This window comes from Lagopus muta, chromosome 19, assembly GCF_023343835.1.
Source record: "Lagopus muta isolate bLagMut1 chromosome 19, bLagMut1 primary, whole genome shotgun sequence".
Lineage (NCBI taxonomy): Eukaryota > Metazoa > Chordata > Aves > Galliformes > Phasianidae > Lagopus > Lagopus muta.
Genome location: NC_064451.1, coordinates 9,781,394 through 9,807,626, shown reverse-complemented (window position 1 = coordinate 9,807,626; position 26,233 = coordinate 9,781,394). Strand labels below are relative to the sequence as shown.

The 26,233-nt window shown below is 48.6% G+C and overlaps 1 protein-coding gene across 4 annotated transcripts in view; it reads right to left on the bottom strand.

Moving 5' to 3' along the window:
• Window positions 1-6,917: 6,917 nt before the first annotated feature.
• PBX3 (PBX homeobox 3) overlaps window positions 6,918-26,233 on the bottom strand; it is a 95,368-nt gene continuing 76,052 nt past the window's right edge. For 3 of the 4 annotated variants that reach the window (XM_048966460.1, XM_048966458.1, XM_048966457.1), the window contains exons 3-9: window positions 25,540-25,781; window positions 20,813-21,003; window positions 19,208-19,343; window positions 13,019-13,184; window positions 11,796-11,908; window positions 10,895-10,984; window positions 6,918-8,301 (exon numbers count right to left, since the gene is read on the bottom strand). In XM_048966460.1, coding sequence (XP_048822417.1) covers window positions 8,209-8,301; window positions 10,895-10,984; window positions 11,796-11,908; window positions 13,019-13,184; window positions 19,208-19,343; window positions 20,813-21,003; window positions 25,540-25,781 — 1,031 coding nt within the window. In that variant the 3' untranslated portion in view covers window positions 6,918-8,208. The remainder of the gene's footprint in view (window positions 8,302-10,894; window positions 10,985-11,795; window positions 11,909-13,018; window positions 13,185-19,207; window positions 19,344-20,812; window positions 21,004-25,539; window positions 25,782-26,233) is intronic. The other variant, XM_048966459.1, reaches the window with a different exon arrangement.

Below are 26,233 nucleotides of genomic sequence, written 5' to 3'. Positions count from 1 at the left end.
TACTGAGGTTGGAGATATATAAAGCAAACCCTTGCAGAATTTGTGTGGTTTAATCAAAGCCTGCAACATCCCAGATAACATTTTTAAATGCCAAATTTTGTACGAAAATGTATATTTATATCAACAAAATTAAATTTCAACTTAAGCTTCTTATTATAAATAAAAGAAAATAAGTCAATAAAACAATAAATATCCAACTGGATGAAACCGAAATTATATCCAATTATATTTTCTTTAAAACCCCATTTATCTGCCAATATTTTCTTTACATGCTCATGTTACTTTTTCACTTACTAACAATAAATGCCTGGATGCATTTCAAAGTGGTGCCTTTTCTATTATTTCATTTCCTGGAGTCCTCGGCTTGAAAGGACATTAATAGCACGCTATAAATAAAAAAAAAAAAAAAGTTACTTAAGGATTTACAGCTGAGGATTTCTATGGAAACAAACCAAAGAGGGGAATCTGCACCGACGTGGGGGCGGCGGATGGAAACAAAGGCTGTGCAGCGCGGAGAGGGAAGAAACTTCAGCAGCTACACAGAACCCCGTGGCCCCTCCTGCGCACAGCCCCAGCCCACGGGGCACAGACTGGGGCCGTGGGGCTGCACCACACCAGGAGGGCCCTCGGCTGGGGGCTGCGAGCTGCAGGGCTGCGGCCAGCACCCGTCCTTCAAGGGAAGCGATGGGATTGTTGGGGCACAAGCTGTGGGACACGGGGTGCTGCGGCACAGGGGCGCACCGCAGGCCGGGCGGTCTCTCCCCCACCCCATCCACGTCTCTCTGCCTCTCGCCACCAGCCGGGCTCTGTGCAATGGGAGGCAATGAGGAGCGACTCCATCACCCTCTCATAAATGGGAAGTGGATTTCCAAGTGAGAGGGACCAAAATGACTGGCATCACATAGGAAACAATTCAACAATCAAAAAATCTTTCACCACTTAATGGGATTTTATAAATTGAATTATCTCTTTAAGCGCTGACAGTCCTAGCCTATCAATCAATTACGGGATGCCAGGCTCCCAAGCCTACAGCCTCTGTGCTGCTGCGCTGCTGCCGGCAAGCTGCTCGTGGGGCAATCGTCCTTTTAGAACCCCAATAGCCACCCCCAGCCATGGCTGCAGGGAGCGGCTTTCCCGGCTGGGGGTTCCATTCTGGTACCCCAGGAAGGGGAGCAGCAGCACAGAGACACTGGGGGCGCTCTGGACCAGAGCCACACAGACACAGCTCCCGGTGGGCACAGTGCTTTCTGTACTTCCATATGTGATGCTGCTCCCACCCGACTGCATCCAAACTCCATAGGTTTTATTTCCACCACATTCCTGTGGCCTGTGTCTTGTTCATAGACTGTCAGCCCCGGAGCATGAAGTGCTTTACCACTGAATTATGAGCCGCAAAAAAGACCGGAAGAGTTTGTAAAGAAACACTTCACAACCCGTTCACATCCTCCCAACCTCTGCAGGCTGCAGTGGAGCAGTGGAGCTCCGCAGTCGCCATGCAGCACAGAGCCGTGCAGCACAAACCTGCCCAGTGCAGGATGGAGGCCCCGGGCTGCGCCGTTCCCTGCTCTTCCACTGCCAGGGCTGCGCTCTGCCTCTCCGCACCAACCTGTATTAATGCAGGAGGTGAAGCTTGCATTATTGATGGCTTGTAGGACCAGGTGTTCACAGACGAAAGGTTAGTTTATTAATCCACTGGGAACCTTATGAAAAACAAATTCAGGTAAACAACATATTTTTCTTGAGTGCTTTTCAAGATTTAAAGCAGGGATCCTGCTCTCTGAGTGTCTTTGACTCATTTCCATTGCACTCTGTTATTGCACTCTTCAAAAAAGAGAGATTGCTTCTTGTGCCATGTTCTTGGGGAGAGAGCTGGAGAGAGCAATCTAATTGAATCCCTGCCCATGTGCGCTGGACAGCATCTCCTTCTGAGTTATGGATGGGCCTGAGAGCTACTGAAATGTGCAGCCGGGTGCCTTTGGAAGACATTTTTCTGCCCAGGGAACCACAGCACCCCCTGCACAGCAGCACCCCCACACCCTGTGTCCACCATGGGCCTTGTGCTCCCAGCACCAGAGCTGGGGCTGATACACTGCACAGCCACCTCTTGTCCACCTCTGGTCACAGTGCTCAGGAGAGAGAAATCCCTGTGCCCCATGTATGACCACTGGAACTTGATTAAGCACTGAACTTTAATTAATTGACTGATCTGGAGTAATAAGGTTTGCCGATTCACTTTGCCCAACAAAGAAGTGAATAGTTAATTTACATTATGCTGTCAGACGCGAGGCCTCCATTGTACACACAGCTGCCCACCACCTGCACCATCCATCAGGCAACAGCGGTGCGGGTGGCCAGGCCTGGGAGAATGCTGCTGCCATGGTCCTGAGTGCAGAGCCAGCACACAGCCAGCACACATCCAGCACCGGCCACTCTGACAGGCAGAACGAGACCCCCCTGAGCTGCATCCCACAGGAACCCACCCAGTGCCCACTGGGTGTCAGGGGCTCCTGAGGGCTCCCTGTGCCCCCCATGCCTGCCAGGCGCTGCGCCTGAGGCGCATATCTGCCAGCACTCAGCATGGCATTGTCGGCACTGTGATGGCAGCAGTTGGGGAAGCTCTCCAAACGTCAGCTTTCCATCCTGCTCCTGTGCCACCTCCTGTGCCTGCTCCTATTGCCACCTGTGGCGGTGCGAACGAAGGTCACAGGGTGAACCCCCCGCACTGTGGGCAGCCCCACTCTGTGTCACACTGGAGGCGTTTCCGGGCCGGAGCCATGCCTCACTGCTTCCCCGGTGCGCATCTCCCTCTCCTTAAATTGATTGGCACTTTCTATTTGAGGAAAAATGAGTTCTTAAAATTGAAATACTGCTTATTGTTATGGTAATACACCAAGGCTGCGGCAGGAGAGACTTTAAGATACAAGAAAGGTTCTTTCCAATGAAGGCTCCGATAGGCTCATCTGTACGAAGTGCTCGGGACTAATGAGTTCAAAGGTGCTACGGATTGGGTCTGGCCCCCTTAATGCTGCTGATTCCAGTGTGGGTGCAGGTAATAAGCAAGGTAACCCGAGGCCTCCGGGATCGTTAGTGCTTTATCACATTTTGTATAAAAGATTTTCGGCCTCATTTAGGATGTCAGCCTCTATCAGACGTTTCACACGGTAACGCAGCGCAGGCTGCAGGTGGAGGGCGATGCGCCCCGCGGGTGTGGGGCTGCCACCAGCACAGCATGGCGCAGACACAGAGCCTCCCCACCCAGCCTCGGCACGGGGCTCTGCTTCCTCACCACCCCACCTGAAATTGGCTTTCATACCTTTCTTTGGAAAATAACAGTACACAGAATTATAAAAGTTTAATATGCTCTCGGTAAAATGAAAAATGAGTGGTTATGATATTGTCTAACACTTTCAAATGTGTTTATTAATTCATGTTTTAAATCATAAGTTTCATTCTGCAGGAGAGCCATACACAGCAATAAGCAAGTTTTAAAATATTAATGAATAAACAATATTTCTCTATTGAAACATAACATGCTTCTTTGAACAATGTACCACCAGTAATAAATCACAACCGGCAGAAAATTGCATTTCATATTTAATACAACTTGAACTCTGCCTTTTTATAAATGATATCTTTTTTGTTTAATTGGCGTCAGCTCAGATCTAGCAGATTGCAATAAAATTTTGGATTTCCGCGTTTAATGGCGCGTGCTCTTTAGGCTGAATTTTACCACCCGAAATGCAGCCCTTTATTATCCCAATAGATGGCATTAATGGGTGACCCCGCACTGCAAGGAGTGGCCCAAAGCTCTTCTGGGCTCTGGGCAGGCAGAGGCAGGGGGGCACTCCAGGCAGGGCACTCCCAGGGACCCCCATGAGGGCTCTGCCCCCCAAGGACACGGCCCCATGTGGCCCAGAGTGCTCCTGCACCCGCGCCCACATTAGTTGCTGCAGATATTAATGAAATTAATTGGTTTTAATTAGCCCCTGTAAACAAGATTCTTAAATTTGTAGCCACGTGAGGGTTTCGGCAGTCTCCAATAAATTAAAATTAATCTTTTTTGTTATATTGGTGACAGGAAGATGATCAAATGGGCTTTGATACAGATCTGGGGAGTTATCACCTAGCAGTGCTCTGATGTGCCAGCCCTCATTCCGCACTGCTGCTGGAAGCAAAGCGTGCTGCGACGGCGGTGCTGCAGAGCCCGACTCAGAGCTGTGCAGTGCATGGGAGGGCAGCCCGGGGGGGACCTGGAGGAGAAGTTCATCTTTGGCATTTGTTGCAGAAGGGGAACTTTCGGTGAGTGGGGTTATGCCGGCAGTGATGCAGGGCTCAGCCCTGTCGTTCTCTCCAGGGGACTGGATGGGAATTCTAATCGTATATTATATTACCATGTCATATTAGACTAATAAAACCCTAATATGATACAGGAATGGGGAGCATATCATAACTCCTCTGTGGCTAATACAATGCATGCAATAAATCACTCCCAGGGCTTATCCTTAACAATTGTATCAGCGCTTTCTGTGTCACGCTGATAACTCAGTCCCTCCAATCTAATGGTTCACTTTTCTTCACAGTCCATATGGCAGTGACATTAAAGCTAATGAAACAAAATAAAATTTGCCAATCTTCAAAGAATTCCATTCTTTAAAAAGATGTATTTTATTAACACAAACTGGAAACGTCTTCAGTTTTTTTATCACATTGGAAATACATGGCAGAGATACTGACACCAGCATCTGACATTCGACTCCTGTGCAGCCTTTGCAGAAGGCGCAGCCCCGAGTAGCACAAGGTGAGCCCTTGGCGGAGCTGCCCCGTCCCATCGCTCTGTGCCCCTCCGTGCCAGAGGGCCTCCATGTCCTCAACACTTCTCGTCCTACGCAGAGCATCCTCCATTGCGTCCGAGGCGCTGGGAGCTGCTGTAGTGCAGGGGCAGATCGTCCTTCCACCGCCTGCCGTGCTGTCCTGCCCTGTGCCACTGCCCCACACGGAGTGTGTAGGGTGGGAGTGGGGATGGAGCCCAGCACAGCCTTGTACAGGGAGCACAGGGCCAGGACCGGGGTGATGGGAGGTGCTGCAAGACCCAGCCAGTGCTGCTGTGCTCTGTGAGCCCGACTGGCACTCTGAGCAGACGGAAGGACGGCCACGGGGATGGCGGCTGTGCCCCTCTGCCACTTCCAAGCCAGTGGCACAGGGCTCCTGCAGCTCCTGGTGACACTTGCACACCAACAGCTTGTGGTGACACTTGCACAGCCCAGCAGCTCGCAGTGCTGCTGGAGGGCTCTGACGGCCCACTGTCTCTGCTGGGCGGAACACGGCGCTGATCCCAACACTGGTACTGGCAGTAAACCTCTCTGATGTGTAATCAAGCCTCAAGGATAAAGTGTTTATTATTGGCCATGTAACCATGTGGCTGTTATCCAACGCAAGGAAAGGCCAAATTGCACTTGTAACTCAGAGGGACCCAGAGCCTTAATGCTGTAAAGCAGCACGCTAATGATGCCCAGCAGGCGTGGGGCACGTGAGCGTGGCCCAAAGGTTGTTGATGGCCTTCCCATGAACCTCCTCTGTGCATGACAGGTCCTTGCCTGTGGCCAGCGGAGATGTGATCAAGATGAGGGACGTCTGCGTGTTCATTATGTTGCCTCTGCCTCCACTGACACACTTTACATTTAAAACACTGTTTCCATTGAGCATAAGCCAAGAGCGCGTGGGCTCAGGGAGCTCCAGCAGCAAGCACAGGGCGCTCTGTTGTGCCTCATCCACATGCAGAAGTCTCCAGAAGTCCACAGTCCCCGCTCAGCCCTCTTTCATCATTGGCAGTGAAGCTGTGCAGTGCCTCTAGCTATTTACATGTTGATCTAAATGCACCACCTGTAGTGAAAGAAGCAACATTCAGTTCTAAAACTGAACGAGAAGATGCGTGTGCTCAGCAAACAAGGGCAGAAGAGCAAGAGGGGCATCTGTGTCATGGGACACATACGGAGGTGAGTGTGACACTGGGGGGAGAGAGTGAGCAAAGGGACTTCACAGAATAACCCAATCCATGAACTGTTGATAAGAAAAGCTGATCGACAAGCCAACCAAATCATGCAAATTATCATTTTGCCACCAAAACAACACCTAAAGTCTGCAGCAGCTGGTGGGGAGGAAGCATGATGAGCGCAGCGGGGACGGGCAGCCCTCCTTCTGCTGCTACCAAAGGAGTAAGGAGTTCTATCTATCAGAGACCATTTGCTGCAAGTGATTAACGTTAATTTGATTTCCTGTGAGTCAATTTCCTTGAGATATGGTAAATAGGCTATTACCTGTTATTGACCTTTACTTTATTAAAAAGACTTAAAATTAGCATTTATATATATATGCCCTTCCAAAAAAGTTTTTTTAATAAAGAAAAATATTTTTATAATCGCATTACACTCGCTAGCTGAGGTTGTAGTTCCAAAGTCAACGTTAAACGAAGCGGTAATTAAGAGTGAATGCGATGGCGCTCCTTAAGTGCATCTCCACGACTGCCCCTCTCCGCAGCCCCTCTCTCCCTCTGCTCCCACACAGCACAGCACACAGGTGGAGGCTGGGGCTCTGAGCCCCAGCACAGCTCACTGCCACTGAGCTCCTGCGCGCCGCTCCGCCCGTCCTGAGCCGCGCTGAACTCCTGCAACGGCAGCTGCACCTCTGCAGCTCGCTCTGCTCAGGCCTGACTTAAACTGAGCTGGAAGAAATTACATCAAAATTTGATCATGAAAGCAAAAAGTTTATTCATGTTTGAAACTACATATAACTACCACGAGGAAGACTTCTCAATCCAGGGTGTAATCCAGTTAGAAAGTAACACGAAACGTTTTAATACATTAGAATCACTGCCACAAATTATTTTCATGACTCAATCAGTTTCAGAATCGCATACAATACAAAAGAGAGAAAGAAAGGGCCCCCTGTTACACAGGGTGAATATACAGTACTGATACTGAAGTCTGTATGCATTACAATTAGTTGTATTTTTTGCGTGGATTAGTAACAAGATGAAGAACATTCAAAATGTTTCTCAGTATTTACAACAGTTTCACTGTCCTGTTAAACCTAAGACCCAACGTTTCCACTTCAGCTCTTTTAAAAGTTGCAAACGCAACCCTGATTCTTTTAAAAGATTACAATGTACATTACAATTTATGAGGGAAACAAAGAGTTAGTTACAAGATGCAAAAAGATAAGAAAGAGACAAACTACAGCGTGAGTATCGTTCAGAGGTAGTAAGTGAGCACTCTAAGCTACAGAACATGTTGAAAGTCTATTGGTTCGTATGAGTTCGCATGAGGTAATAAAGCTGTGTTTTGATTGGTGAGATGTATAAATACTCTTTTGCTACACTATGTACAACAATCCATATAACGGTGCTTTTTCCTTCGCTTTTCCTTTCTGTTTTTGTTTGTTTGGCTGCCCAGAAGAAGTAACCAATCTCGGCAGCCGCACAGCACCTACTCACACTGTAAAACCCAGCTGGTGGCTCACTGAAAGAAGCAGCAATATCTTCACCTCTTAAGAACACTCTGAGTCCATTGCCGAAATACAGAGAGCAGGCGGGGGGTCCTGGCGGTTAGCAAGGAAAGATGCTCCTGGTATCCAACCTAACTTATAAAGCAACAGATCACAACAAAAATGTGACGAATAAGGATTCTTAAACACAACCGCTGTTAACTGAAATAACCAAACAGATCTCTTTATTCCAACTCCATAAGAGAGATGAGAAGGTTAAACACAATCCAAGTCTGTAACTCATTTTGACTTTCCGCGAAAATATGCACGCAGTTAAGATTCAGGTGAGGTGTTCTTTGTGCCCATTCTTGCTATCGAGGTTAAGCTTGTACTGTACTTTTACCCTTAAGGCCAAGCAATTGGCAACTGTTAGACCGACACTGTTAAAATCGCCGATAATAAATTATGATAAAATAGTTACAGGGCTATAAACAATGCTAAATCTTGGCCCAATTGGATAAAGTGCTTTTTAACATTGTGTGTTTTAAGTATAAATACAAATGATTATGATACCTTTAAAAAACAGATTTACCAAGTTTTCTAGTAAGACAAGGTTTTACAGTAAAGCTGTAGGTGGTTGGCTACAAAAAAATTCTTTCCTTTTTCTCCTGCGACTCTGAATGCGCTGATCAAGGCATCTCAGCTCAGGGAAAAAGTGTTGCTAGGAGATTAGTTAGAGGTATCAGAGTGCACACTTCCCGGCCCTTCTGTAGGGGAAGTCACAGAAGATGGAGTAGTTGCATCCTGCCAGCCTCCATTAGCCTGAAAAGGGAAAAACAATTCAATTGATGCAATTACGCATATTAATTACATAGTGCACTGAAAGTAACAAAGTGGCAAGGCCAGAGATGGGGGGGAGACGCTCTGGGAAAGAGCTTATCCTAAACTCCCTCTGGTTGCAGAATTTGTGAGAAAACCACCCGAGCTGTGCGTGAGGCGCTTTGATGAGAGAAGCGTCCCACAGCCAGGGGCCGACCACAATAGCAATGCTGGGATTCCCGCATCTCCATTCTCGCTCTTAATGAAGAGCACCCCTTCAGCCGATGCTTCAGGTTATTCTTCCTGAGAAAGCGGCTCTGGGGCAGCAGTCCTTAACGCATCTCTCCTCTCAGCTCCAGAGCTGGGAGTTGCCTTTCTCTACACCAGAATCCAGGTCCATCCAAGCCCACGCAGCAGCGCAGGCAGGGGCAGGAAGGGGCCCTCGACCCCTCCGCCAATTACTCGAAGTGCAGCCCCACACAGGCTGCCGCTCTGTGCTCCCGCTCGCTGCCGGCCCTCCCCGCATTAGGCCTGCATCAGCAATAGCAGTGCTCAGAAACAAATTTGCCTTATGTCTCGGCCCATGGAGGCAATTGCTGAAATCAATGTCTGATCAGATTTCTGCTGTGGCAGACAGCTTGTCGCTACGTATTTTGGTGTCAGTCAGGAGGAGGGCGGCGCGGTGCTCGTGACTGGGGGGAGGCTGAGTGGAAGTGACGGGGCAGCTGCCCCCCCGGCACCCCGCAGCCTTCGCGGGGCCGCTCCGCCTGGCTGGGCCCAGGGGCTGCCCTGTGCTGACGCTGGGCCCCGGACCGCCCCGCAGCACCGCCTGGTGATTGTCTGCTGTGTGGATGAAAAACAGCAAACAGAGAAGCCCTTATCGTGACAAATTCCAAGGTTTGAGTCTGTGCTCCCTTAAGGAAAATTAATGGCAATACCGACCTGCGATCGCATTAAGGCTGAAACCTCACCACACGGTTTAAGATGCTCAGCTGCTCAGACGCGGGCTGGCAATGCACAAAGCGTGCCGAGGCACCTCTGCTTTTTTTTTTTTTTAATATTTTTTTTTTTTTTTAAGGATATGAAAATCTACTTAGAGAAAGAAAAACTCTTGTGCAGATATGAGTCTAAAGATATTCCATCTGAAGTAAACATCATTCCTCTTTTATCCAAATTTATAAACAACAAATGTACAATATTTTTACTCAGCTTGGCAGCTGGAGGAGAGGTTGTCAGCAAGCATTCTTTTTTTCAAATAAATTAATCCTTACTCTGGTGGTTTGAGATTATGCACTGTATTATACAACAGCGCCTTATCAGGCCTCATCAGTGAAGATGGAATTCATGTCTGTAAAATGCTGCAGGCAATCACAGTTTCATATTTTATCATGTTGATAAGGATATCGCAAATTCTCTGAAGCATTTCAAAACACTTAAATGAAAAAGGAGAAATGCAACTAAAAGGCTTTTTATATGGTTTGTTGTGGGTTATTATGAGTTATTTATAAACCCAAAAAGAAAGATTTGACATTTCAAATGTAAAAGATTTGAGTATTTAATGGTACTTTTTTCCCTTTACAATTGAACATCTTCAATCACATTTTAAATCATTAATATTTACTCTCGTGGCAAGTGGAAACCCTTGAAGAGGAAAAGCTCACATCCCTGTGGCTGAGCCCTTCCCAGAGGTGCTCTGCACAGCGCCTGAGCCGCAGCACCGCGGGCACCAATGCAGCAGTGGGCGGTGGCACAGAGCCGCCCGGGGCGGGAGGAGCACTGCCTGCCCAGCGCTCCCTCTGCGGTCATTTTAAACTTTGTGAATAAAAAGGAAAACAAATGAAGGCCGCCCGGCAAGCAAATACGGAGCATTTAGTAAAACGAAGCACTCATTTTCAAAGCGGCGAATGAGAAGAGGAAGTTGAATATGAGAGCTGAACACAGTTTGCAGCAGAGCCTTCAGCACACAGCCTGCTGCCCTGGGAGGTGTTTGGTCCCGGGCTCTCACGCAGCACAACAGCTGCGGCCCTCAGCTATCCTGGCCACTGCAGGGCCCGGCCGCTCCGAGCACCAACCGATCCCAGCAGCCACAGCAGGGCTGCACTGACAGCACCCGGCACAACCCGGTCTAACATCCCTCAATTCACCAGTACCTCTTTGCCAGACCTACTTCTCTCGTTTGAGTAACAAGGCCAAAATCGCTTCTCAAACGCAGGAAAAATGTGCACCCTTGAAATGGCTAAAAGTATATCAAAACAGCAGTCCTGATGTCAGATTGCAGGCAATGACGAATGCACGTGCGGTTATCTGACCACCTCTGCAAAGAACAAGAGCCTTCTCTCCAAGGCTATCACTTTTTAAACTCATAAGGCTGAAAAATATAAAAATTCCAACTGTTTATAGTGATGGCTCTAGGAATTTTCTCTGTTCCTACATGACCAAGACTCATAGCCGTATCAAGGGCCATTTTGCAGTCCATCTCCAATGATGCAATGTTAAAATATGCTATCACAAGAGAAATTAATATGTGTGTTAATGACTACATTTACCCGACACCGTGCTTATGGCCCTCCAAACTACTCTTCCCCTGGGTACTCACATTTAAATTATGTGGACTGTACAGTGAATTTCCTCCCAAGCCATCATTGTATCCTCCCGTCTGATTGATAACATGACGCAGGGTATCCACCTTAAAGTAAGAGGAAACAAAATTCATCATTCCAAATCTATTAAAACATCATCACTTACAATAGGCAACATTTTGAATTATGTGAGCCAAACGGGTTTAGCGTCTTCTATGAAAGACAAATTTATCAATCAAGAATGACTGGCAGAATTTCAACAAATCCCTGCATGTTAAAAGCCATACATCTCTGCTTCTCACACCAGCCAAACAATAACTTCCTCACAGCAGTGCATCCCGCAGGTCCTTCTTAAGTGTCTGCAGCAAAGCGCTGTGCACATTCGTATGTTTGGATGTACTTGCACGTATGGGGAAAGATGATGGAACATATAAAGCCCTGTGTGAAAGGACTGGAAAAGGGACTGAGAATAACTTGTATTTTAATAGCTCAGTTAGATGCGTTCTGACATTCAAACAAATACACAAATAAAGGTTTGTCTGATAAATGAAACAAAGACATTAAGGGGAAAAAAAAAAAAGAAAAAAAAAAGAAGGGAAAAAAAGAAAAAAGAAAAGGAAAAAAGAAAATTCACTGGATTTACAGCGTCCATGGAAGTCAGATGCACCCAATCCCATTCCATGAGCTCAAGCCAGAGCCGAATGCATTCACAAAGCTTCAAGTTTCAATCAGAAAAAATCACTCTTTCCTTCGTATTTGTGAAATTCAATGCCGGGGTAAGAATAGGTCACGTTCAGAAATATGCAGCCTCCACTCTGCAGTGAGGCACAGACCATTCAATAGAGCCAGAGTAAGGTGGAATTTTTAGCCCAAACCCTACCCTGCTAGAAAGGCCCTACTGTGGGGCATTTCTCCTACCTGTGACTGCACATTGGCTCCGACTTGGGACCCCTGGTAAGAATCCCCATTCAGACTCTGCATGTTCATGAACATGTCCCCAGAATTTGGGAGGTTAAAAGAACCAGAAGAACCTGGAAAGGAAAGAGTTAAGTAGCTGAATAACAGAGAGCTACAAATATATAACCCCAAAGACCTCAGGGCAGGGGAAGGAGAAGAAGAAAGGAAACAAGAAGGAAAGGCAATGCCCAACAGAAACCACGCTCCTGACCCACAGCAGGGCAAGGCCGGCCTGGCAGGACACCGCACAGCGTGGGACCTGCACTGCTTCTCCCCACGGCGCTCAGCGGCGCGCAGCAAAACCACGCCGGGGAAGCAGGGACAGCCATCAGAGCCCGGGGCAGCCTTACTGCTGGAGAGCACTGCACACACAGCACATGTGCCAGCTGCTTTTCCCCGGAGGATCACCTCATCCTGAATTGCTCAACACTCTAAAAAACTAATTTTGAACCTGTGTTTAATATTTCCTTCAAACAGAAATGCCCGGTAATTTCTAGTTAGCTGATCTATCGGCAGAGGAGGAACCTTTCTCTTCCTTTCCTTTGACTAAAGGCTTTTTTTTTTTTCCCCATGAATCTTTACATCCTTAAAAAGTTGTCTACAACTATGCTGTGGCAAAACTTCACTGTAAATAGTGCCAAACTTTGTAGAAACCCTTGCCTCTGGAACCCCAAAGCGATTTCCTCTTCAGATCCTCCCTCTACTAACTTAATGCTTAGATTTGCAAAATGTCAACAGCGCACTAGCGAGACAGTTGTTAAACACTATAAAAGAACACGTGGTTAGACTCTGGAATAAAAGCTGTGTCCCTAGATTTTTATATATAATATCAACCCCTTGTCAAGCAACCCAGAGCACAAATTTTAATTAGTGCACACTAAAACATCCCTGTGTTTTGTTCTTACGTTCTTATCTTGACAATAAATACAGCAGTTCTACAAACACAGGCTTGAGAGTTCTGCCTCCCTTTATTTTCTGCTACTTTCATGGAATCAGAAAACGCTTAAGGTATCGACAGAAGCGAAGATGCTGCCAGCAGTGAGAGCGAGGCAGACCCGTGGTGGGAGCTGCAGCTCAGTCCCTTCAGCCCACGAGGCCAACCCCACTCCCCAGGCAGTGCTGCCAGGGAGCTGCTCGCCCTGCTGAGCTCGCTGCAGGCTGCCCCAACACGCGTGGGTACGCACCAGAGTTTGGCGTGGTGGGGGAGTTGGTCTGGTTGTTCTGGACGGCCGCGGCCACGGCGTGCGCTGCAGTCACAGCCGTCTTTGCTGCGTAAAGATTGGCTTCTTCCTGGAACTTCCCAATGTTCTTCTTGTACCTGATTCTCTTATTGCCAAACCAGTTGGAGACCTGTGTTGGAGAGAGGAGGGGCAGAGTGAAGGACACAGTGTCTGACTCAACAAAGCAATTCAAAACATTGCGCTGGATCCAGTTAACCCCAGTGCCTCATCCCCAGCAGGAACCCTGCAACAATCATGGATCAGTTAAATATGAGTACAGGTACGTGTCTGATCTGGTTCTGCTTGTCCGCTGGCAAACTGATGCCCAAGGGGTGACAACACGTATCCTGGAGCTTGCTGTCTCTCTTCAGTATCGCCATCCATCCATGAGGGCAGTGCAAAACCGCAGAGCTGCCGCACGGACTGAAGTGCCTGCTGGCTGAGCCAGAGCAAACAGCCACAGCTTCACATTGTTCTTTATTTGGGGGCCAGAACAACCTTGGCAGCCCGCACCTAGAGCTGTGTTTGGTCGGCTGGAAATGAAAGGGATCATATAAATCAATAATGGCTGAAAAGTCACTTTGTCATCTCTTTGAAGATACTGTACTGAGACCAGAGTGGCTGGCAGGGCGCTGGCCATTAACCCGTGCAGAGGTCACGGCTGGAGCAGTTCAGAAAAGATCCTGCAGTGGTTTCTCAGCGCCTTTGTTTAACTTCAGCACTACAACAGAGCTAAACAACAGCCTCAGCTCGTAACACAGGCAACAGCCAAAGCTGCCCAGACAAAAAAGCATCTGTAATGAGACAGAGGTAGAGGGGAGGGGACTGGTAACAACACAAGTGGTAATTAGTTGTGCCCTGTAGTGAGGGACCAAAGCTCCACACTGCACAGCACACAGTGACATTCGGCTGCTCCCACATCCCACAAGCACCACAGAGCTCTGCAGCTCCTCTGAAAGCCCAGGAGTGCATCATTGCACCCAGCAAAGCCCACAGGACCTGTGCTTTAGGTAGCTCCAGCCTTTAACACAATTAATGAAAAGCACCCAGCTTTTAACTGTAATTCAAGATGCACACCTTATACATTCCCTTCCCTAGACAGCACTGCATCTATTGTACTGTATTCTGTATATTACACTTAATATTTATCTTGTCAGTCAGAAAAGCAATAATGCATTAATGAAACCTAGCAAATAATTATTGTGGACAATCAGATTATGCTTTATTAACAGTTTCATAATTGAGGAATCTCTGTACATCAACTATTGTCCACAGATGTGCACGAGATCCCTCTGTTTATGCACACCCATGGACCAATCAAACAACAGCCATCACTAATAAAGGTTTATTTAATTCTCACAGTAAAATTTTAATATCACCAGCAGCCTGGGGAAGCCTCATCGAGTGGATTTGCTTGACATCAGATCGTTTCCATTCTGCTAGTCCCAATACTTCTTAATCTTTAATATCAAGGCAATTAAAATTAATGGCCACTCATCCAGAGCCACTGTGGGCAGTGTTTCCTTGACATCAATTGTTTGATGGGATTACCTAGAGGTTAAACTAACAAGCAAGGTTTAATTGGAAGCAATGAGAGGAGCAGCAATCGTACGTTATGTTTAACCTATATACCACATCTCAATGAACATCCAGAAATGTTAAACTATTTCTGAGACCAAAGCACACGCTGCACACCCAGGTCTGGGCAGAGCCTCCCCAGGATGGACGTCGCAGCCCAGCACCCTTCGCTTCCCAGCCGCAGGGCTCGGCATTCCCGCGCCTCGCCACCTCCACTGCACCGCCAGCACGGCCAGCAGCACCAGGGCCGCATGAAGCACACCACCACAAAGCCCTGCTCCCTGCTGCCCTCCCTTCCCCGGCGCACAGCATGACTGTGGTCACCAGGCTGCCCAGGGCACTGGAGGGGCTGCCGTGCCCTGCTCCCGATCCCACTGTGCCCTGGCTCTTCACAGCACTGCAGGCTCATCCTAAAAATGGAAGCTGTGAGCTGCTTTATGAACGCTTTTCATTTAAACAAACTATCTATATGTTCACATTAAAAATAAAAAACAAACAAAAAATTAACCATCTTTCTACTCCTGATCATTGAAGGTCAATTTATTACTTGGGCTTAATTGTATATTACATTTCAAAAAATACTGTTGCACTTACTTACCACATTAATTGCAATGTTTAATGAAAAGACGATAAATTATTACTTAAACAGTCCTGATGCCTAGTGTGGGGTTTGGGATGGGACGTGTTTTGTCTCAGCACCGGCTGTGCTCTTGGGAAAAATCAGGCCTCGTTCTGCAGAGAACCAGCTGACACAAGAACATCGCTGCTGAAATGAGCAAACTAAATATTTATGGATCACAGAAATTTTTCCATAGTCTTTCCAAGGGTCTGCAGCACTGTTTATATTCTGTACCTCGCCAAATGACACAAAGCAGAAAAAAACTGAAAATAAGCACAGTACAATTATGGCTAACAATTTTACATCTACAAACTATTTATTTAAGCTCGCATCTTTTTTTTTCTTGCTTCCCAAACAAAGTCAAGGATAAGAGCCTATAAATCTGCAGCTCTCCATGTCAACGTGCTTACCAAAACAAACAGAGCAGAAGAAGTGGGGCTTGGAGAGATGCTGAAAATCAGCTTTTGCATCCTTTTAAAAAAAGATTTTAAATACACTCTCTTGTCAACCGTATTCTTCTTCTGTTTGAAGCAGTGAAAAATTTTATTGCCATAATCCACTGACATGCTTTCAGCAGCAACTATGCCCTTTCTATAGCTCATATGATAGACTGATAGTTGTTCATGACACCCTGAAAGAGACTCATCTGCAAAAGTATAAAACATCAGCCTCGCAGCCACAGCATGGAGAGAACAGATGACACAGTTTATCTCCCACAAACACGTGCTGATCGGGTGGTTCTAAATTACAGCCAACAACGTTCTGTTAAGGACATTTTTTTTCCCCTAGAATTACCTTTTCCATACTCTTAAAATGAAATTGCATGAGGTGCTCATCTTCATAGTTTGTCTTTATGCTTTTCTTGAAACACCTTCTCTACACAGTATTTTAAACACCAGGACCAAAACTAAAACCATCTATCTCCCTCCCCAGTTAAATGATTCCAGGAGACAAGTTTCTTTGCAGCTCAGTGAAGTGCCTTAGCAGCAAGGTTTCCAGTCAGCTGCTTAAGCAGGGGGGAGGCTGATCCAAAATTCTCACTAATTAAGTGTTTGAGGGAGAAAATATTCTGCCATGAACCTGCCCCCAGCATTCCTCAGACACTGACAGCACAAGTTAGTACTGCAGGTTAGAGACTGCATGGGAAGCCCAGCTCAGATAGAAAAAGGACCAAGTTTCTTCAAACACAAACAGAAACCTCCAAGAGTTTCCAAAGCCAACAGTTTTTTTCCCCTTCTCATTTCCCAGCTCTTTGTACCTCCCGGGCCTCTGCAGCCAAGGAGGCAGCCGGGCACAGTGCCAGGCAAGGCAACGTCGGAGGGACTCCTGGTCAGGTCTGGAAATAGATCTGCTTAGAGATTTTTCATAAAAACCCTGTGCAGGAGTAGCTCAGTCACTCGCTTGGATGCCATTGCTCATCCCAGGTGATGCTACTCCTGCCAGTATTTTAAATGACTGCTCAATTTACGCCTGATTTCTGGATTGCATCCTCTGACTTTTGCTGCCAAGCACCAGGGCAGCGTGGACTGTGCAATTTTACAGTGCATGCTTGGAGCTTTTCTGCTAGATGGCCCTAAAAATATATACACTTTTCAGTACAAAGAAAGACAACTTCAGCCTAGTCTGACCTAGTAAATATCAACTAATCCTGCAGCCTTGCCATACGGCCTTTGGAAACACCTCAGAAAAATCAAAGAGCAGGAGAACCATAGCACTCACATTTCCAGTGGTGAAAGCAGATCTATCAGGAATTCAAGTAACCAGCTGATCAGAGGCACACCCTCTCTCACTGCAGGCTTCTCTCCCATTAGGTGGCACACTGCCCAGTGCTCTGGCCTTCCCCCCATCAGGGACTTCTTCCAGCCGTTTGCACACTCCTTGCCAGACTGAAGCTTCAGCCACTGCCCCAGATCTGCATCCGTGGCAGATGCTGTCAACGCTTTGCAGTTAATGCTGTCCTTACTCTTAGGTTGGGAAACGTTGCCCTTCAAAGCTCAGGATGTGCAGAATGGTACAAAGGAGGCAATGCAGCTACTCCCATCACTCATCCAGGCTTCCTAATGGATTCAGGGAACGACTAATTCACGCTCGTATCAAATATTAAAGAGGCAAACCTATATTCACATTACAGGCTGACTGCTGCTCCTACTCTTTTGGACCATCTGCCTGCCTTTTATTTCATTCTACAACATATACATTAAATCTTATCAAACAGCCAATTAAGAAAGCAATCAGATCTATTAGCACTAGAAGCTATCAGTTATGGCTTCTCAAATGCTCCATCTCGTTTCCTTCAGCCTCCTCAGCCTTATCTAGGTCTAGCTTTTTATCTGCCCACTCTCCAGGATCACTAACTCCTCCTCTGCCAGGCACAGCTCTCTAGCTCCTGGCTGGACACAAAACATCTCTTCAGCAGGTCTGCTGTGCTCTCCAGCACAGTGTGTGTGCTTTCCCTGATTACACTGTGCCAGCAGAGATGATTTCTGTGTTCTCCAACTTCATGTTGATGATGTTGGCTCTCCTAACTACGCAGCAAGCCACCTTGGCTCTTGCGGGAGGATTTTTCAAACAACACTTACTGGAGGAACTGCAATAAGCTTTTTTTATGCCAAAATGACTGAAACCAGCAATGAGACCCGGCTGTGGACCAAGCTGCACAGGTCCTCCTGTGCTCTGCAGCTGTTTGGCTGGCTCCAGTCATTTGGGAGAGCTGCAGTGATACCTGTGGGCTGGCATAGTTGCCCAGAGCTGCCTGCTCAGCTGCAGTTACTCATGTGATGCTAGCAGTGACAAAGGAGAAACTCAATAGCAAGCAAGTTCTGTGCCAAGCCTCCCAAAGCAGGGCACTTTAGGCCACAAATACCATTTTCTGCCCTGTAGCAGGCTCAACATAGCAACATTTACTTCCTTCTCACATTGAGCATTCTCCAAGAGGAAAAACCAAAATTCCTGCACATCACCATAGCCAGTTGTAAGTAGACTGAGATAAACTGTTCCCACTTGCACCCCTTACCTTCACTGGTCACACAAGCTTCCCATCCAGCAGGAGCACAGGACATGCTGCGTGCTGGGAAGCAAGCATGGCACAAGCGTATCTCTGCTGGCCTCTTTCACAGCAGAGGACAGTTGTGCTAGAGTTTGTACTTCTGATGGCACATTCAAAGTTAATTAAGTAAGATCTGGTTTTGGGGAGCTGAGTGGCCTTTCTCACAGAAGATTTCATCTGAAAGTCTTCAATAAAGAGCCTGAATTTTTCATGGATTCAATGGAGACTTATAAAGTAAATCTCAACTCAAGTCTTAATTATAAAGCTAAAGGTTGCGCTGCTAATAATGCCAATACCGAAGCCTGCAATCATTAATAGTTAACACACTCGCCGCAGGCATTGTTCCTCTAAAGGACCTGAAATATTGATAAGCAGAGCTGATGGAGCTGGGAGGAGATGGCATGCAGCCCCGCAATGGGACAGCTGGAGAACAGGGACGCTGCCAGTGGACTTTCTCTTCTACCATCCAAGAGCAACCTTTCCCAAGCTGTGTGTGCCAGATTTGATGCGGGATTATTTTGGCTTTCTGTCAAGCATACAGGCCACAAGAAATGCAACATGTTATTTTGCTTTCTGAAGTGGTGAAGGAAACAGTGAATGAAAGTTTGATGTATTGGTGCCATCAGCCTGAATGTTTTTGTGAGGACCCAGCTTAGAGCTGTACGTGTGTTTTGGCCTGCACAGAAAACAGTCCCAGCCAATGGAATTAAGCCCTTCTAATTAGGGAGAAGCTGTTTTTCTTGCATTAACTTTACAGTAACATCTGGGAGAGAGCCAAAAGGATCAGGACAAGCACAGGGCAGGGCAGCCTGCATACGCAGCCCCTATCGAAGCCCATCCTGAGCTGGAGCAGGGGCAGCTCGGTCAGAGAGCAGTGGGGGATTGGGGCCGCGCTCCCCCTGCTGCCTACCTGTGATACCGTGATGCTGCACTTCTTTGCCAGCTCTTCTTTGGCTTCTTCACTGGGGTAAGGGTTACTGAGGTGGGAGTAAAAATACTCATTCAATATTTCTGTGGCTTGTTTACTGAAATTGCGTCTTTTCCTTCTGAAATGAGAAAAGAAAACAACAGCTGTTCCAACAGCACCAGAGCTCCGGCAGGGCAGCATGCAGCCACCTCCACACCCCCAGCTCTACCATCACCATGCTGAGGGCTGCTAGGGTCCAAGCACTGCCTCCGTCACCCAGCCTGCACGGGGCTCATCCCAGGGACACACAGACAACTCCCACACAACACAGGTTGAGACCTGGGGCAGCAGAGCAGGAAGTGAGGCAGGAGCAGACATGGAGTCAGCCAGCGCCCAGCCTCAGCCTAAAAGAGCACATTGCCTGCTCCACAACTACATCTCCACTGCTGACAACAGCATCAGCCTTCCCTTCACCCGTACGGTCAGGGCTCCCGCACAGGGCTACTGGGGCGAGCATAGCAGGGCTGCCTGCATGCCACGTCCTCATCCAGCACTCAGGGAGCCAAGCAGCCCGCACTCGCTGCTGAGGACAGTGCAGGCCCTGGCGCAGGCTGCAGTGCTGAGCCACTCCCTGAGGTGCAGCCAACAGCCTGCCCACCCTGAGGACCGTGGCAGCAGCACCTGCACAGCTGTTCACTTCCACGCTGGGATGTGCTGCCTGCCACCCTGGGAGCTCCTCACAGAATCTCCAGTTAGACATTCTGTCAGAGCTCCTTACCCTCCAGGCTGGTTGCAATCACAGGCAGTGCTGCAGGCCAGCAGGCAGCCTAGCAGCAATCCCCAACGCTCTCTTCCAGGAGTATCACAGTGCTGCTAACGATGCTGTATCCTGGAGCAGGCAGACTCTCCCTAGAGCTGCATTTATCTCATTACTGTGCTTCCGCTCATTTTGCCTTATTTACCTTCCTCCTTTTTAAAGAAATCACTTTAAAATGTGCATCTGCAAGCTTTACCTTTTGCAGTTACTAGAGCTCTCCACAGACATTTCCTCCAACTGTTTGTAATTATCCTAATTTGCCACACCTGCCAGTGACCTCCTTGTTAATAAAATTATTTTGCTCTTGTTTAGCTTCTCACAGCTTTCAGGTGTGAAGCAGGCACTGGCTGATAACTACAGGCTCCATGTGGGCTCTCCCTGTACTGCAGGGCTCAGCCAGCTGCCAGGCTCCTGTGGCAGGGACAGTGCTGGGGCAGCCTCCCACCTTCTTGGGGCACCCCAGCAAATTAGGCTGTTAGCCCCTCTTTTGCCACCACTGACTCTACTTGCATGACAACTTGTTGGAACAGGGGCCAGCAGATCTGGTCTTTGGAATTATCAACACTTCTTACCTCAAGTGCAGGCAGCTGCTAACTCAGAGCCAGCCTCAGGCTGTGACATGTTGCTCCCAGGTAACCTGTACTGTGGGACTGGTTATGGCCCTACGCTGGGAAATGCTTGTACCTGCAGCCGTTTAAATTAACTGCAATGATGGAACAGTGCTCAGCACAAACACTGCCAGCAGCAGCCCTTCTACACCAGAAAAGCTGGGGCAGTCATCTCAGCCTTACCTGGCATCAAGGAACCTCGACCTTAAAATCATGACTGCTTCACAAGTACTCTGCTTCAGCTGCATCTGAATGGAGCTGAATTTTCGATGTATGATGCCCACCATCCTTTCAATCTCCTTAGGAGAAATGGGCCGCGTTCGACTCTGTTCTCTGAGCAGGTTCATCACATGTGTGGTAAATTCATTACATGCCTGCAAAGGAAGGAAGGAGAGGCTTAGAAATTGCCTTGTGCCACCCAACAAGCATGTGAAGCCTCACACAGCCCCATCCCCACACACAGCCATGGGAGCAGACTGCATGCAGCCGGCAGCAGCCAGCACTGGTGTGGTTCCTCTTTGCTCTTATCCCTTCCCATCCATGAGGCGAGCAGTGCCCAGCAAGTTGATGGGGAGTGGGATCTGGAAGGCTGATCTTTCAGTAAGTGGTTGGAGGCAGGACGTTGTGAGCAGTGCCAGCACGTGCTCAGAAGCATGAGCAGAATCTGTCGGCAGCCAGCACTTCCAGGGGCGTGCTGAATGCATGCAGGCAGCACAGGAGGTTTAACACCCTGCAGAAGGTAGGGAGTTTAAACCCACTGGAGCAGTCCCATGCAGCCCCCTGCCACACATGGCGTCACAGCATGGCTGTGCCCAGCCTGGCCTCGCAGCGCAGCCAGGCGCTGGGGAGGGGAGGCTGTAGCAGCCATCCATCACTAGCCCCAGACTATGCGGGCGAAAGGACACGATGATATAAACTTCTGCAGGCTGCATCATCACTAGGCTCTGCTGATCTGAGCCTCTGCGTGACCAAGTGCCTGTCACGCTGGCATTCCTGCTTCCCCCCACACAGGCTGCAAGCTGCCACAAACTGTGCTGATTTATGTCTCCTTTATCTCTTTCAAAAACAAACCCTGGGCCTGCTGCCTGCCTGGAGTGTGGCAGTGCAGCCCCAGGTTTGCTGGCACAGAGTTGGAGCGCAGTGGGGACCAGGCCAAGGGCAAATTGCACTCAGCCCCAGCGGCACTCCTCAGAGGCCAAGGGGGGCAACACAGCAGTTGCACAAGAAGCCCTCCTTGTGCACTGCAGAGCTGCAGTCACTTCCAAACAAGGCTGAAGGACTTCACGCTGTGCATCCAGCGTACAATCACACCATGTGCATTAGGAATCAACCTGATTCCAGCTCAGCTTTTTCTCCTGAAGCCAAGGTTAAAAATAGCATTACAATCTCTAGTGGTTGGCAAACCTGCCCATGACAGGAGGGCTGGAGCTCTATGGTCTTTAAGGTCCCTTCCAACCCAAGCCATTCTATCATTCTATGATGTGTCTTACAAGTACGTGTTCAGCAGTTCTCCTGCATTTCAATAGCTGGTGTGAGGGAAAGAGTTAAAAGTGAAAAGTTTATGCATCTAAAAACTCATAATTTCCTATAACATTTGCTGAACGTCTCACAACTTATTAAGTGAAGCCATCTATGAATGCAAATGCTGATTAGCAATTTGGCAATAGCCCAACATTCGCAGAATTCACATAGCTTTTCTTTAAACCAGTAGTTCATACATGATTAATTAGAACATCTCATTTATGTAGTGTGCACTTTAGCTCATTACTCTAAGTAAAATTCGTTAAGTATTTACATTTAGATAATTAAAATCTGGGTACACCCTTAAGAAAGATGCATACACTTCAGGCAAAGTGATTTTTTTTCTTTACACTACTGAAAGCAAATTACAGGCTGATTTACCTCCCCACCACACCACTGGGAGGCAGCGCCTGGCTGGGGGCAGTGCGGGGGTCCCACACGGCAGCACAGAGCGCTGGGTGCTGCAGCCACGGTGCCCCAGGCTTCCCACCACAACCTGAGCTCCAGCTGCAGGTATCTGACCTGCCTGACCCGCATTTGCCATTTGCGGATTTTTCCTCCTCTCTCACTGGACGCTTAATCACAGAATCACAGGATCACTTAATGCTACCCCAGGTGCCACAGGGAGCCCATTCCCGCTGCCCGCGGTCCCCGCTCATGCCAAAAACGAGGAGTCTGTCCCAACCCCTCCAGGCTGCGTGCCTGCCGCAGAGCAAGGGCTGCTCCAGGTGCCCTCCTTGTCCCCATCCCACTGCAGCCTGTCCTGCACAAAGGCAGAGCTGGCACATGTGGCACTGCAGCTCTGACACGGGGTGCCTGGTGTGCCAGCCTCAAAGTGCCAGCAGCCATCGGCCCCTGCTGCGTGCTGGCTGCGCCGCGGGAGCCTGAGCCGATCTCTGTTTCGGCCATCTGACCGCTGACAAAAAGACCGGCTTTGGTCACCTGGTCAGCGATGCACAGAGCTGAAGGACGCGCCAGGGCGCAGCTACGGCCTTCCTGAGGTGTGGGGGGCTCAGGCTGCTTAGGCAGTACTGCTGAATCGAAGTCTGTGGCACTGGAGAAATGCTTAAGGCATGCAGCTCATCACATGGCTGCTATCTGTGGGTCCAGGGAATACATTTTCAAACTACTTTTCAAACGGTAACTGTTACTTAGTGTGTAATGTGCTTTCAAGCATTTCTATTCTATGAAAAGTATTTCTCCACAGATAATAAAAATCAACTGTTTTGAAGTTGAAAAAGCAAAAATCTCTTCCTGAATTTACTTATACTGCTGGACAAGCCTTCATTTGGTTACATCTGTGCAAAGGGCCTGCTTTTATTTTCTTTCTCCAGCATCTCCCATCTGTGATGTTCCCATAGCACAGCTGAATGGAAGCACGTTCAGACTCTGCTGATGCTCTGTCTTGTTTTCTCTTGTTTATTTATAACGTCCGAGCTACTTGATCCCTCTTTCAGTGCTATTTTTCAGGCCCCTGCTTGGTGCCTGAGACATTATTAATAATGTCAGGTTATAAGTGATGGCCTTGTTAACCTGCTCAGAAACCTTGTAGGAGTGGAGGATGCTTCTGCGAGCCTTAACGCTTCATCAAGGCAAGCAAGAGGAAAAGAGAAGGCATAACCCCAGAAAATCCACAGCCTCACGGTGCCACGGCGCTTGGGGGTGGTGGTGTTGTCTTCCCAGCCGCCACACTTCACCCCAATTTGGGGTGAATCCAGAAGACATCCGTGAACTCAGAAAGCAGGTTCCCAGCTGTTCCAGGAGGCCTGGGACCCTTACAGTACTTTAGCCTACAGCTAAAAAATGTATTTCAGTGTAATTATAGAAGATAGCTTTCAATATGTCATCTCTATTATAGCAGCTGTAAATTATGGAAGGAGCTGCCTGTGTACGACCATCTCTCCTGGCACACAGCGAGGGGAGAGCTGCGTGATGGCATGACACACTTTCCATTTTCCTTCCTTTTTTTTCCAAGCACATTCCCCTAGCTGGCAACAAACGTCAGCGTCAAACTCCATCTGCAGAGCATCTTCAGGAAGGACTCGGTGTGGGCTGTGCAGGAGAGCTCTGTGGGAGCTGCCCTGCTGGGTGCGGGGTGGCCCTGCTCTGTGGCAGCAGCCCGGCTGCAGGCGTACAGCGATGCTGAGCCCCAGCCCTCCACTACTGAGACAGGCGAGCAGGAGACAGTTTGCTGCAGGGCTGGGAAATTACCATATTTCTGTGGAGCAGACGCTGCTGGGTGTCAGGATCAACGGGGGAAGCGTACATGTTTCAGGGCAGCTTCGCCTCTCTCTCTCTCCTAGCAGCACTTGAGCATCCTCCAAAGTTCCCCGTGGTGTGGACGGATGGCTGTGACACTTCAGTAGAAACCTTTGTAAATTGAGCTACTGGCCTAAAAATGCTACTGCTTCCCCCACATCATTAAACTTATTAGAGGTAAAGGAGATGTGCCAGGAAACAGCTGTAAGCATCGACCTGCATTTGCTTCAGCCCCAGATATGTTTCCAGCCCATGTCCTCGTGGTTGTAGCAGACACTCCTGCTGGAAGGCACTCATTCTTCTAGCGGCCATCCTCATGTCAGGCTGCAGGCCGTGCACTGGCCACCACTGTGTGAGAGCTCAAGGGGCTCCGCAGGACACCAGTGTCTTTGCGATGGAATGGGGTCACTTGAGGGAAGAATGATTGGTGCAGAGGCACCTGGCCCTGCACAGCAAAAGGGGAAGCTGTGGGAAGGCAGCCAGAGCCTCACGGCACATGGCTCTGCTCACACAGCTCCAAGAGGTTTTATTGCCACTTCTACAACTTGTTTGTGGTTTGGGCCTGTTCAGAGTGACTGTGCTGTGACAGGCAAGGGCAAGGGCAGGGCTTCCCCTGCTCTGCTCAGAAAACCACCACTGATTGAATTCACTGAGCTAGTGGGCTCAGGGTTTGCCAGCTTTGTCAGGACATCGCTGGGAGCAGAAAACAAAGGCACCACCAGAAGCCTGAGGGTTGAACGTCTCACAAAGCCACACTTCCCACTCCCTGTGCTCCAATGCAGTTGTTCACTGAGAAACCAGAGCCTCCCCACCCCTGCGGGTGGCCAGCAGCTCATACACAGCACACACTGCACCCAGCCCCGCAGCCATGCTGTGTCTCCTGAGCCACCCGGGGGCACACACAGTCTGTTCCTTCCAGGGCTGGCTCTACAAGAGGGAACACTGGCTCCAGTGCTACTTTGTGTGGTTACAGACAACAGAGAGAACTTGGGCATGCAAACATGTGCCCTGCAGCCCTCATAGGCAGCACAGGCAGGGAGAGCCACCAGAGCCCTGGGCGCCCGCCACTGGCAAGCAGAGGTGCAAGGGCAGCAGTGGGGACACAAACAACTGAGAGGCTGATGTCTGACCTGTTCATATTTCTCCAGCTCTGTGTGATAGATTTGTCTGATCTGGGTCAATTTGGCTCTGTAATCTGAGTGTTCAATAGAGTTATCTGAAGACCCTCCAGAGGCTGCTGCGGCTGCAGCTGCTGCCGCCGATCCCCCACCTTTCTCCGGACCTGAGACTCCTTCTGCCAGAAGCATATTGTCTAGTCTCATTAGCTGGGGATCGGGAGGGTCTTCCTCCTGGGCTCCTCGGATGCTCAAACCTTGGGCAGAAAAAAGAGAAGAAGAGAAAACACCATCAGTACTTCTTGCATCCGCCCTGCCCTGCCCGCTCCCTCACCCTGCCCAGCCTTGTCCTCATGGGAGTGCTCCCAGAGTGCAGCACAGACCAACCCTGTGGGCTCCCAGCATCCTACAGAATCCCACCAGTTCCCATAAAGAACCAGAGCGTCTTCCTCCAGCTTTTAAAGGACCCTGCCACATATTTAAACACTTCATTGTAGGTACTAAGAGTATCCACATGAGTGCACACGCACACACCTTCCAACTCTTTTCCAAGGTGTACCTCATTTGACACAAGGCTGCTATTGTTTATCCCTATTCATTGCATTGCTTTGACACAAGACCACACGATAAATGTAAGTGCATTATTTATTCCAAAGCACAAATTTTCTTCTCATTTCCTTCCAAATGGATCTGAGCACTGCACTCCCCC